General features: G+C 37.1%; 1 protein-coding gene and 1 long non-coding RNA gene across 2 annotated transcripts; both read right to left on the reverse strand.

The window, feature by feature from the left end:
- Positions 1-745: 745 nt before the first annotated feature.
- Positions 746-4,501, reverse strand: LOC110749792 (cucumisin-like). Its single transcript, XM_021949977.2, has 10 exons — positions 4,333-4,501; positions 3,808-3,908; positions 3,536-3,633; positions 3,186-3,429; positions 2,563-3,076; positions 2,386-2,489; positions 2,080-2,295; positions 1,867-1,978; positions 1,529-1,742; positions 746-1,430 (listed from the first exon to the last, which is right to left on the reverse strand). The coding sequence occupies exons 1-10, from the start codon at positions 4,453-4,455 to the stop codon at positions 895-897; spliced, it is 2,262 nt and encodes a 753-aa protein (XP_021805669.2). The 5' UTR covers positions 4,456-4,501; the 3' UTR covers positions 746-894.
- A 5,631-nt stretch (positions 4,502-10,132) lies between these two features.
- On the reverse strand, positions 10,133-12,063 carry LOC148291110 (uncharacterized). Its single transcript, XR_015826224.1, has 5 exons — positions 11,736-12,063; positions 11,069-11,244; positions 10,595-10,638; positions 10,451-10,510; positions 10,133-10,367 (listed from the first exon to the last, which is right to left on the reverse strand). It is a non-coding gene; the product is annotated as an uncharacterized LOC148291110 (long non-coding RNA).
- Positions 12,064-14,717: the final 2,654 nt, after the last annotated feature.

A 14,717-nucleotide genomic window follows, 5' to 3' on the forward strand; every position in this document is an offset into this window, starting at 1 on the left:
GCTTAATGAAATTATGTATTTTTTCTCTTTTCCAAGTAAGTTTTTGGTTTTTAATATCATAACTGTAATATTCTTGTTAAAAAGGTTGACCCCTTGCAATACTTGGTCTATTTTCAGTATTGAAATATTAATGTAATAGTCCTGAGGATAGGTCCACCACTTGCAACACTTTCTGTATTTTCATCATGAAAAGATGGAATTATTATGTATGGTGTATTCTCATTATTTTCGGAAATGTTGAATATAAGTATTTCCATTAGGAATGTCATTCATTTATTTGAAAAACAATGAATATGTGAATACGGAAAAAAAAACCAATGAATGTTTGAAAAGCACGGATTGAGGTTGAGTTGCTAATGTTTAAATATATGAAAACTTTTAAAAGAATATATTTTACAGGCACGGATGGTGGATAAATTGAAAATTACAAATAATATAAAAAAAAACACCAAATAAATATAAATATATCAAAATAATGGAAATGCTTTTCTATTTCAGTAGGGACTGATGGGCATTATGTGCCTTTTGATTATATTAGGCACGGATGTATTTGGGATTGATGTATTTGGGATTGATGCACGCGTATTGGGTGCTAGGAATGTGGGACCCATTGCAAAAATTAGGCATTGATTTTTATAATCAGTGACATTTTATCAATAGAGGACCCCTTTAATAGACTGATTTATATATATATATATATATATATATATATATATATCAATCCCTAATACTATAATAGACGCTGTTTTCAGTTCCTAAAGAAGCCAATAAGCACTGATAGCACTCAGTCTCTTTTGAGCCTTTTTTTAGTAGTGGTGGCATTCGATCCTCAGTAGTGCAATTTGATTTTTCTTATTCTTACATCAATATAGGATCACATGATCCATGCACCACTTAATATATAGCATAGACAACAATGGGGCTCCTGACTTGGAACGTGCCATCATCCCACACTAGAGAAGCAGAGACACTAGATTTGTAACGAATTGACCCTTTTATTGTGACTAGAAAGGATAGCTTCTGCCCGAGAGATGAGAACGATAGAATGCTTGGATTAACTTTGATTTCGAGTCCTTTCGTTGCACTGATCACTTTAGCTTTATATGTGGACCTTGGTGATCCAACATTTGTGGCTGTCCTATTGAAAACCCCACTGATGGAGTTTGGATTCGAGGAGGAAAGTGCAAAAGAAGGATAGTTCAAATTATCACTGAGTGCTCCATAATTAGTTTTTGATGAGCAGCTACTCTTGTGCCCGGTAATAGATTGCAATAATTTGGTACTATAGCCTTGTGCACACAAGAATTCTATGTAGTCCAGTTCAGTAGCATCATATACCAAACCAGGATATGGAGCCCTAACAGGGTCTATTTGGCCAGCTCCGTATGCAAATTCGGCTTCAGGGTTAAGATCGGGACTCAGGGGTTTAGCTGCAAAATCGTTACAAATAATCCAAGATATACGTGGTTAGGCCATACTTAAATTGTACGTAATTAAAATAACTCATCACGTTTATACATAGCCCCACCGGTGGTGATAAGAGCGGATTGGATAGCAGCAGGAGACCAATTGGGATGAAATGATTTGACGTATGCAGCTACCCCCGTGGCATGTGGGCAAGCCATTGATGTCCCTGAGATTACATTGTATGATGCTACTCTGTCATCTATGGGATCATCCGAAGGAGGGGCAATTGGAGGCCATGCTGCCAAAATAGAAGCTCCCGGAGCAGCTATATCTGGCTGCAACATAATGAGGAGAAAAATTAAGGAGAGATGAAGTGCTGCAGCCTAGCTAGCTAATTATATATAAAATAAAACAGTCTTGAGTGTTCATCAAGTTCCAAGTAATTACGTCCGTACGTACCTTGAGAATGTTAGGAGTGACTGGATTAGGACCCCTTGAGGAGAAGGATGGCACATATGGGGACAGTGTGTCAATACCCTCAGTACTTTTAAAAATGGTTGCAGTTGGGTTCCTACAAATTAATCATTACAATATTCAAAATCATATATAAATTAGCTTAGCATCATTCTGATCTGGTTTAGCTTAAAAGTTACAAATAATATTTGTTTGTACCTTGTTGAGTTAATGTAATAGTAAATGCTGCTACCACCATCCAAACCAACGCAAGAGGCAGGTCTGGGAAGAGGGTCAAGCACATCTGCAACAGATCGGCCTTGCAAAATAACTCCAACTGCACCTGCAGAATAGGCCCCATCCCCATTCTTCCCATCGCAAAGAACAATCTTGCCCTTCACCAAATTGTGGTCTAACGAGCCTTGTTCGCATGTCCTGTACCACCATATTAATTAGTGCAACATATTATTATCAGACTGAAACTATATCCCATAAATATTACACAAGGTGTATAATTGTATTTACATAGATGTAGACTCGTCGTAGCCTGCTGTCCTATTGGGTGCGTCTCCGGCAAATATTAGAGGATAGAACTTGCCCTTGAGGTCAAATGTGTTTGTTACAATTCCCTACATACGCCAATGAAGCAAATTAATATATTAATTCAATTGCTTAAGTGAGGGCAGGTTCTATTAATTGTACCTCATAGATTTTTTGGTCACCCAATTGAACCTTGGTAACAAACTCCCGATCTATGGTGGTTGCAGCCACAGAAAGACACCATGGCGCAAAGACTGTGATGGTCTTGAGGTCTGGACCGTCGTTCCCAGCAGCAACGGAAGTCAGAATTCCTTTTCTTAAAGCGTGAAAGGCTCCAATGGTAACTGATGTCCTGAAATAATCGTACCGAGATGTCGGTCCGAGGGAGACAGATAGTATGTCGACACCATCCGCGATCGCATCATCAAATGCCGCTAGAACATCGTCGTCACTACAACCATCCGACCAACATGCTTTGTACACCGCAATACGTGCTGATGGGACCCCTCCTCTTGCTGTCCCCGACCCCAAACCAAATAGGCTTGCTTTGCTAACTAAGTTTCCTGCCGCCGTTGATGCAGTGTGGGTTCCATGGCCATCCGAGTCTCGTGGAGACTTGATGTGACCTTCGAGGAAGGGTTCACTATTGCGGTAATACCGTGCTCCAATGAGTTTACTGTTTCAACCATCGTAACAATACGTCAATCAATTATCACATAAAACGGATAATTTTTACATTTATTATCTAGCATCATGACATGACTGGTCTAGTATATTAGCCTTACTTGTTGCAAGTAAAATTGGATGATCCTTGGCATGTGCCTTTCCATTTTTTGGGAGGTGGACCGAACCCAGCATCACTGAAGCTGGCAGATTCCGGCCAAACTCCAGTGTCGATCACCCCAACAATGATATCGATTTCAACAGTGCTTCTCTTCACGTTTTCATGAAACCCGATGAAGTTCCATGACCTTGTTGTGTGGAGCTTCTGCTTCCCACTAGGGAAAACAGACACCACACCATCCATTCCTATATATGTATATATGCACACACACACAAACAAGCTTCCAGTTAGATATAAACTTATAATGGTCAGTACTTTTATGGAAATTGGAAAGAAAGCTAGATCCACAACCAGCCATTTTCTGAGCTTCTTCCACTGTTAGCTTTGCAGCAAAGCCATTGAAGCTTCTCTTGTAGCTGTGCAGTAGGAGAGGTTCTTGTGCAATATTGCTGAACATAAACTAACTCAAGTTAGGAATTATATAGGGTCTAGCTATAGTTTACTAAATTGCAAATCATATCCTTGTAATGTTAATTAGTTATATAATTGTCACCAATTACTCATCTAGAAAACTTGTTAATCCTAACAAAAAAAGGCAGTAAACTTATATTATATATGCGAACCTGCTGCCAACTACGTTTTGAAGCATATTTACATGAAGAGGCAATGTGGTAGTGGTGGGAATGTCGAGCTTTGGCTTGTCCCCCATGTACACAATATAAACCTGCGATTAATATAATCATAATTAATGTTATTAAGGGTCCGTTTGACAACCATTTCAATTTTAGTTTTTAGTTTTCATTTTTTGTGCTAGAGTATAGAGGAAAATGAAAGTGAGGATAGGAGTGATGATGAGATTGAGAGAGAGGATGAAAGGGGAGGATGAGAGGGAGGAGTAACAAAAGTGAAAACAATTTGAAATAGATTTCAGTTTTTAGTTTTTATTTTCACTTTACTCCTCCCTCCCATCCTCTCCTCTCTCATTGTCACTTCCATTTTCCCTCTTTTTCCTATATACTTAGGCACAAAGAATAAAAACTAATAAAAACTAAAATTGAAATTGTTATCAAACAGACCGTAAGTATTTAGAAGCCAGTTTTAAACTAAAATGGTAAATATATATAGAGAGAGAGAGGAAAATTGCATGCCTTTCTGGTATCCGTATGAGCAGCAGAATGAGTGACATCTACTAGAAGAGTACATGTGAGGCTGAGAAGGAGAAACCACAGTACATGGAAAAACCCTTTTCGCGACCATGGAACTAAATCCATTATGGGGGGTCTCACTACAAAACCTAGAAAACGTACTACTTGGAAAAGATGGGGCAAGCTCATCCAAGAACGTCATGTATTTATACTAAGAAGTAGCCATGTGTTTCACATGTTTGCCTCGATCCTAGCCGTGCATTACAAATCTAATGAATCCACCCATATCCAAAAGTGCACTACTCTTTTGTTCACACACCTTTTGAATTTGTGGTGTACAGTTAAGATTAAAAGGCAAGCAAAGGGACCAGCGTGCATTAAGAACCGGTAGAGGATCCGAATCCGAATCCGAAATTTTGTGATCAAAGTCTTCCATATGCACTCACACCATATCTTCCTTACCTTAGCTATACCACTTCTTTAATGTTGGATTCCATATTTGAAGCACCTGACTTTACTCGAATATTGAAGATTGATTGCATTTGGCTCAGCATAAAGCAAAAAAACATGCACTTTCTAATAGAACGTGTTTTGGTATATTTGACTATTTAGCTCAAAATATTGAGTTTTCAAAAGAGAAAAACTAGAGACAGAAAGAAGCTAGTTTTGACTTATCCAGAAATTGATGGGTTTAAGCTTTCCAAAACTAACCTAAACCCTTTTCAAACTCCCTACAGATATTCCAAGAACATTTCACATGTTTGCTTCAATCCTAGCCGTGTATTACAAATCTAACATTTGATCTTACACTCTTCTAAAAATGCACTACTCGCTTTTTTATTCACACAGTTTTGAATTTGTACGTGATACACGATTAAGATTAAAAGACAAGTAAATACGAACCATATTAAGAATTTATGGTAAAAAATCTGAATCCGTAGTTATTTATTTCATTCTAAATTAAGTAGGCTTTTGATCATGCTCTTCTATGCACTCACACCATCATCTTCCATGACCATAACACTTTTGAGAGGCTATCTAAAAATGTTAGAGGCTGTTAATTTTTGGGGTATTTGACTATTTGTTAAAGTACTTTAATCCTTCATGTAGCTAAAAATTAGTTTTCAAAAAAGAAAAAACTCAGCTTGACTTAGGTCGGCATTGATTGATTTAAGGTTTATTTATTGTAGTATCTCCCGAAATTTTGGTTTAGTCTTAACTCTCAAATTTAAAGTAACCCCTTGATCATAATTTTGTGTTTCCCTACCGTTGACTCCGTTCACAATGATAATGGACTCACTAGTGCTTCTCAGCTCAACCACAACACTACCAAAAAGCAAAAGCACTTTCACAATGATAATGGACTCACTAGATATTGGATTGGAATTTTCTGTCTATGGCCATTGGCCCCTATTGTATGTATCAACTTTCCCATCGCAAACACAAAACACAACACAAAACACAAAGACAAAGGTATCAAAAACAAATCCCATGAGGATAAGAAGAAGATATGAATAATATGTAGCAGAGTCATTTTACCAGCATCTATATATATATTATATAATTTTCAGCCAATACACGATTTTAAAAACATTCTTCAGAATCGTTGCACCAAATCATTGCGGGAATATATTCGCATTTCAGAATTTTTCAAACACTTCAACGCTACGATGATATCGCTTTTCGTTGATATTGTTGGACACTGTTTCAGGGAAACCATGGAAGTCTCCATGACCTTGTTGTGTTGTGTGGAGATGGAGCTGCTTCTTTCCGCTGAAGCAGGGAAAACAGACACAGTACACCTTCCTTCCACACCAGCCATCTTTTGTGCTTCTTCTTCCGCCGTCAGCCTTGCTTGCACTACACCCATTCATTGAAGGAAACTTCTCTTGTCTTGTAGCTCTGCACCAGCACTGCAGTGATTCTTAACCTCTCAATGGGGACCAACTCCAAAATGAGGCTAATTGATTATCACCGAATGTAATTCAAAAGAAAAGGAAAAGAAAAAGCACAACAATGAAGTTGTAGCTCAAGTAAGTTTTTCAGTACAAACGACTGGGGGAGAAGGGGTTTACACAAATATTCATTGGATGCCACTTGGGGGTTTTGAACCATAGCAGTTGAAACTTAAGTAGTTAAAAACAGTTTACCTTTACATTTGAGATATTTAAGAAGAAAAAAATGTAAGACCCGTGTCTTGGGAAAACAAGAACGGTGAGCAATCTCACATCACTCAGGGAGGGAAATGTGAAGTGCTTTATATGTGTGGGCACTTCTCTTCCTAGCAAGAGGCCTTTTGGGAAAGATAGCATTACCTTGAACCCAAAAACAAAACCGTGAGGGGGGAGGCCTAAAGCGGACAATATTTTGCTAGGGGAGTCGAGTCGTGACAAATGGTATCAGAGCTGGACCCCGACAAGAAGTGTGCCAGCGAGGATGCTGGGCCCTAAAGGGGGTGGATTGTAAGACCCGTGGAGGGAAAGGTGAAGTGCTTTATATGTGTGGGAACTTCTCTTCCTAGCAAGAGGCCTTTTGGGCAAGATAGCATTAGCTTGAGCCCAAGAACAAAACCGTGAGGGGGGAGGTCCAAAGCGGACAATATCTTGCTAGAGGAGTCGGGTCGTCAAAAAGGCTGACAGCATAAGTAACTTCATGCATGTCAATGTGACATGATACAAAATACACTAAATTTGGGCTTCTCAGTATGAGTTTAAGAATGGGCTTAATATTACTGCATGTGATAGTTGTACCTGATAGGATTTTAGCCACCTGCAAAACAGAGGTTAAAACGCTATATATACTCGCAATAGAACAAGGCTATTATTAGTATAGCAAAGGTAAATGCGAGGTCATTCCCACGAAGACTGAAGTCAATTAAAAAGATGTACTAAATACTTACTTGTAAATCAATGAATTATTATTTTTGGATTCAATGCGAATAAAATAAAACACAAATTGGGAAGAAAGTTTTGAAGGATTATTAATTGGTTGAGAAAATCAGGAAGATAAGACACTAAGGCTAGGTGTCCACCACAAGCAATCCAATATAGTACTTACGTTCATTCATCCATTAAGAGGTAATTCCAGGTTGAAGATTGGTTACCTTACGTTTATTCTCCCTATGGCATTTAGGCTAGAATAATTCCTACAACATGCAATCTCCCTATGGCATTTAGGCTAGATATAAACATGAAGAGTACGATGAGCACGAGTAACCAAATCAATCATGTAATTCTTATGGCATGGCATTTACCGTAAGTAATCACACCTTTTAATTGCAAGAAGCATACTCAAAATCAGTGTGGCATTCACTAAATTTTGCATCATATAACATAGTCATATACCATATTGGTGATCAAGCATCAAAGCACATAACCAGTATAACACTCGGCAATTAAAAGTTCAAACACAAAATCACATTAATGGATAAATAAACATACAGTACTATATCATCATGCTAGGGCTTAACCCCGCCCTAGATTAAGGTTTAGTTATACATGAACATAATTAAAAACACAGAAAAATAAAAATCATAAGAGTGACAGAAGAAACCCTGAAATACAACGTCGCACGCAAACTCCTAGAGCCGTATTCTCCTCTTGATGAATGGGTCGTCAGAAGTCCTCTTTTCTGACCTAGGCTTTTCTTTTTATATGATCTCTCTACCTTTTCCTAGTCCTAGTAAGCTTCAAATAACTTAACTTGCAAGGCATGAACAGCCAAACAAATTGTAACCAATAGGAAATATAAAAAAAAGAAAGTACAAGTCAGCTTTCCTAATTCTTTGCAGCTTACAGCAGCTATTCCGATTCTGGGCTTTTGGTGGGCTTAATCTTCACCAAATTGAACGTGTAAGATCTCATTGGAAAGGTATTGACGTCAGCTACAATTTGTATGACAAATAGTTTTCAAGAAAAATCCCATAAACTTGACTAACATCGTCCTCAAGCCCAACAGCTCCAATCTGCCCGTATGGCACATGCCCTGAAATTAATAATTCGTTCTGAACAGTTGGCTGGTCCAATAGCTCTCAAACTTTGACATAACGTCTCTTGACCTCTTAGCTTTCATCTCCAAGTGGTCTCAACCAAAATCTCCCAGTAAAAAGTAATTTCTCCATTTTTGGAATTTTAGAGTTCCTGAAAACACAAAAGCTGGGATATGTGAAGATCTCTATAGAACAATCAACTTTTGCATATAATATCTAGATGAAAAAAGTAAATTTATGTGATTTATAAATGACTTATCAGTACCCAAGCAATATCAAAAAATTTGGACCTAAAAAGAAAACATCTGAAAAAATGCCATGATCTATAACTATTGCATTGCATTGCATGCCTCAATATTTTTATGCCAAGGTATCCTAAAATTGTAGAGGTTTTTATTTTCCATATTTCTTAATTTATTATTATTATTGTTTGATAAAAACTTTATAAATATTTTATTGTAATTAAGGACACAAGTGAGTTGTGCCATATTATTATTTAACGGCTTTTTCATCCGTTTTCCTTTTCTTCTCTTCTTCTTCCTTTTCTCTCGTCTCTGTTTCCACAAACTTCAATGCGAAAACATCCCCAAGAAAACCTACCAATATTCAAATCCCATTTAAAAAAGATTCATTCTTTCTCGCCATTCTGCATGCCATTGTTTTTTTTTGTTAGTCTCTTCTCTTGTTACTCACTCACCGTTTGTTTCTCAGGAAAATCATATTGGGAAGGAAACGTATTGTGAAACCTCGTATTTAAAATATATATATATATATATATATATATATATATATATATATATATTATATTTCAGGAAATTAAATATTAAATATTTAGTTTATAACTTATATATATATATATATATAATTATCTTGGTACGTGTTATATTTTCAGAAATTTATCTTATTAGTTATTAAAAATAGTAATATTTATATGTATTGTTGACAGCTTTATCTCTTGTTTCTTGCTAACCAAGTTCAATAGCCTAGTTGTTATCCAAAACATACTTTAGACTCCAAGTATCATTGTACCTAGATGAGTAAGCTCTATTTGAGCATGAGGTGTTGGCACTCCAGTAACAGCTATCTAAACTTGGAGCCAAACCTTATCAATTGCCATTCATTGGACCAATTGAAGGAAAGTAGTTGCCGCCTATGTAGTAGTATAAATAGGAACCCTATCCTATTATTATTTTCATGGCATGCGTAGTAGTACATGAAGATAGATATGGTTGTCTTGCCAATTTCTTTAAGGGCTCTCATTATCGAGGTGAGTGGTTTATGTTATGTGCTCTAAAAGTTCTTATTTTGTGATAAAATATGAAAACCATTAATTATCGTGGATTTGTTCTATTTACAACACTACTACAAAAAACGAAATAGACGACGGGGATCCACCGTCGTTGTAATACTTTGAAAACCGTCGTTAAATCGACCGTCATCTTTTTGGGTGTCAAATTACGACGGCATTTCACCGTCGTTGTTTTTAATAAAGACGCCGGTTTTTATCAAAACTGTCGTTGTTTAGAGGTAAAGATCGTTAATTATAGGAGGAAAGACGACGGTTTTATTAAAAAACTGTCGTGGATTGTTCGTAAAGATGACGGTTTTTATAAAAAACCGTCGTTAATTGTCTGTAAAGGCGACAGTTGTTTTATAAAAACCGTCGTTAATTATTTGTAAATACCATTATTTATTATAAAAACCGTCGTCTAATAAGTTTCCAAACTACTACATTTTAGTTCTTTTTGATTTCCTATGATGCTATAAAACGATTTTAACTAGAAAACCAACCATAATGCTTTATTAATGAATATATACACTAAAAAATAGTTTCTTTCATAAAACTTGAAGATTCAATAGTTATTACATAGTTAACCAATCTTTATTCTACAACAAACATACTTCCTACCAATTAAATATAAATATTCAATTGATACATATGGTAATTAAGTAGTACAATCTTTTCCTAACAAGACCTACGTACTCCTAATCCAAGCCTTCCTCATCCAAACATCCAAATGATGCACAACTGAAGTCTCTTCAATCATCCCTGTAAATAAATCAAAATGGCAGAAAGATAAGAAAAAAGCTAAGATTATAAACAAATAAAATTAAGTGGAAGAGAAATTTTACCATTGGACCATATTGCCATAGAAAACCTGTAAAATGAGCATAAAAAAGACCATCGAGAACCTGCAAAAGGAAAAATATATAAATAAAATGATGCTGAAAAGAGAAGGTAACAAATTTTCAACAAAAAAAAATCGTACGACTCACATAGAAAAAACCATAGAAAACCTGCAAAAGAAAAAGTTATAAATCTGCAAATACAAAAAGAAGAGTTAGAGCATGATCTCTCAAAAGAAGCACAACAATAATATACTTGGATAAGCTATTACCTTCACGTGTCATCAGAGAAGAAGAGCAATACATATGTTTGAAAGTTGTCAAGACCAGCAAGTTTTGCTCTCAAGTAAAATACCATAATGACGTTCAAAAAATCTGAAGAATAATTCAAACACACAAGGACTCGTGGTATAAAACAAATACACAAGGTATAAGCAATCAGTAAATCAGCAATTCAAGTCAATAACTGCAATTCTGCTCCTTTATTGGATATGCAAACAAACGTGTACAAAACTTAGAATCCTATAATTGCATGAAACAAAAACATTGCAAAGAAGAAGCCATAAAGCTTGAGATGTTCCAATGTAAATTTCAAAGAAGGAAAGAGGAAAGTATAATGCCTACCCATTTAAGATAATCACTGTGTCAAACACACCATGGCCTCGATGAACCATGTGATCATCTATTGGAATTACCATCAAGGCTGGATCAAGAGTAATTCCACCATAAGTGCTGGAATACATGGCTGGGTATGGTTGTTTTTCAACCTTGCTCCACTTCTCACGCAGCTTTTCAAGCAACTGGTTGATGACATAGTATAAGCTTAGAAAGTTCAGAATTAGTCCAAAAGAAATAAGGAGTAAAATTTTAGATTAGGCCATAAGAAGGATACTTAAGTAACAAGCCATTGATCTCACAACAGAAAATGACATGACTGCAGAAACCAAAGGTGCAAATTTAGTCACTACAACATGTGAGGAAGTGACAAATTCGTGAGCCTATCAAGTCAGTAAGGAAATTAGGGAACTACCTAAGAACTCTCTAAACCCAATACCTTCGATCACACACACACACACTAAAGATGATTTGAAACCAAGCTACAAAAAACTGTTCTAAGTCATTGTATGTGTTGTGAAAATGGACAAACACTTTCACTCACTCCCCTAATGATCTTGTTGTTGATGGACTTTGTGACACACACAAGGATGGATGAATCACACACACACACACTTGAAAAACCAACCAAGCACAAAGTGACACAAGAATTTATAGAGGTTCAACAATTGCCTACATCCTCTTGGTGATCCCCTTGAGAAATTCACTAACGAAAGAATAAGTTACAACTTTGGTTTACAAAGAAACCCCCTTACAACTCTATTCTCTCCCAAGCTCTCTTTTCTCTCTCACCCCTTGCTCAACACTTTGATGCACTTGTGAACACTCTCTCACACTTGGTGTTTCCCCCCTTTGGTGTCTAGACTCTCAAGACCCAACTCAGCTCCTCTTGAACTGATTGCCCTCTCTCTCTTCCTCCCTTGGTAAGTTCAAGCTCTTGGACACAATAGCTCCCAACTACTTGACCACTCCTTGAGATTAACCACCCACATGTTGTCTTGCATCTTCACTTTCTTTTGTAAGCAGACCTTTGGACTTAGTAGAGGGCTACAATTACTCCTTCATGTTCTTGCTTTCAGCTACCCATCTACATCAAAGTTAGACAAGCCAGAAAACAAGCCATAAAACATGCACCCTTTGTCCCCTTGTCTCCCACCTAGAAAACCCTTTGGTACAAGTCAACAAAGCAACATTCAATGGTGTTCCAGCTTCTAAGGCACGTTGCCAAACTTCCTAGAACCCATAAAACTCTTTGGAGGCACTTGGAGTTAGGTAGGGAACAAGCACATGTGAAAGGCACCTTGAAAAACGCATGGAAAAATGACACAGCACTGCTGGCGACCGGTCACCTACCGCGATCTCCAACTTCTTCTTCAGACCTCGAATATGCTTCGTAACGACCGGTCGCTTTTCCCTCGCAACCGTTGGCTTCCTCCTTCACTTGCATACTAAATGTGAGCCAATTTTACAACAGTATGCACAAAACATGTAGAGATTTGCCTTTTGTACAGCGCACACAATTATGACCAGATATTAGGAAACCATCTAAGCATTATAATCTCCAATCAGAATGATCTTCAAATTTAAGGTCATAACTGATTAACAAGGTTCACAACTTGGTGCAACCATCATGATTTACTGTCGAAATAATCTCAGTCACATGCAGGATCCTAGATTGAATATTGATTTATTATGTTCTCCTTCTACCCATAAATCAAAATACCTGACACTGACAGAAAGGTATTTACAGAAACATAACTTAATGAAGAATGGAAAACATGTTGCCCCAACTCATACATACAGCAATGCGAAAGCTTGTATTGTGACTAAATATAATATCATGTATAATAATAGAGTAAGATGAATTCAAAATTTTACAGCACAGTCTTATTCCGAGCAAACAAAAAAGTTAAGAAAAAAGAAAGAACGAAATCCATTCAACTCAGGACATGACTTCGACAAACCCAATTATGAATTAGTGTCAGCCAGCCTCAAAGAAAGTCACATTGCTACAGCTTCAGATATCAAAACAAAACAAAACAAAACAAAAATCTCAATCAACACCAGCAGAAAGGGGGAAAGGAAAAGATCAACAGATTTTGTGTAAAACCTAAGCAGATATGTGCTCTATGAAACAAAAATGGCAGGAAATAGAAAAGAATTATAAAAAAAAGGCAAAATAAACAGAAATAAATCGAAAATAGAAGCACATATACACTCACAACCGGATGTCGCCAGACTTGGACCCAATCACGACGGCTAACAGAATCGTTATCACGCCACGACGATCCAACCTGTAACCACCACCGATAAGCGTCGCCTGTAGATCTCTGAAATCGCACAAGCAAAAGTCAGATAAAGACCAAAACGAAACCTCAAATTTAACAGAGAACAGGTCGACGAAGAGAAGGGGAAGCTTGGAAGAGAAGAGACCAGTGGGCTCGAAAGAGGCCCCATGAAGGAGATCGCGAAGATCGTGATGTGCCCTCGTGAAGATGGCGACCTCAGTTACCTGGACGCAAGGGATATGATGACCTCAGTGAACTTGATGGCGAGATCTGTGACATGGATGGCGAGCTTGGTGACCAAGACGGCACGATGGAGATGGTGTTTCAGGGACGAGAAAAGGAGTTGAGAAAGAGAGGGTTTCTGAAAAGGTCATGAGAGAGACCATTTGAGAGAGAGAGCTGCGCGTGAAAATTGAAAACTAAACTGAAATTATTGTTCAGCGTGTTTTAAAACACGACAGTTTTTAGAAGGAACTATCGTAACTTTTGCTAGCTCCTTTTAAATCATGACGGCTTTAAATGGAACCGTCCTGATTTTTCGTGATTTTTAAAAACACGACGTTTTTTAATTTTACTGTCATTAAAGAGGCGCCGTGATTTTCCATTTTTGTAGTAGTGCAAATATCTCTCTATTTCAAGTCAAGCATGTCTAATTTAGTGCAATCTTTCACACTATATATATATTGATTGGAATATGAAGTATATATTATTCATGGAACATGAGAACTTCAATGTTGGAGTATTCGAGGGATAGATGTACCACACGGGGACATAGGGCAGTGAGGCCAATAGGGATCACGTGGTTGGTTACATGCTATGAAGGGTAATCGAGATATGAAGGGATGATGTGATATGATCTGGATTGGTGTATCTTTTCATGATATTTTCTAGAGTGTGTAAAACGGCATTGCTTGACTAGCATATTACATAATCTACTCACTGAGCGGTGGTTGCTCATCCCTCATCCTGTTTAATTTTTTTCAGATGAATTAGTGGGCAAGACAAGGACTAAACCAGTTGAGGCTGAATTAGATGAGAGTGATAGAGCTTTATTTATTAATTGTAAAGTTGTAAGATTTTGGGATCTATTTTTTTATAAGAAAAGTTTATTTTATGTTTCGGCTTTCTTTTTATTTTGTTTTATTTTTTATTTTACTCACTCATCAGGCACGAGATTTTCACTGACCCCCGGGTCCGAGGCATGACACGTATGTAAAGGAAAATGCTCTCTAATCAGCACCTTTTTTCTTCTCCTTCCCTTTAAAATAAGCAAATGGGAACAAATTTTTTGGTGTAGCCATGTGCACACAAAAAATTGATGTAATCTGTTTCCGCGGCATCATATACCAAACCAGGATATGGAGCCTTCA

This window comes from Prunus avium, chromosome 8 (genome assembly GCF_965620075.1).
Source record: "Prunus avium chromosome 8, drPruAviu1.hap1.1, whole genome shotgun sequence".
In the NCBI taxonomy this organism is placed as follows: Eukaryota; Viridiplantae; Streptophyta; class Magnoliopsida; order Rosales; family Rosaceae; genus Prunus; species Prunus avium.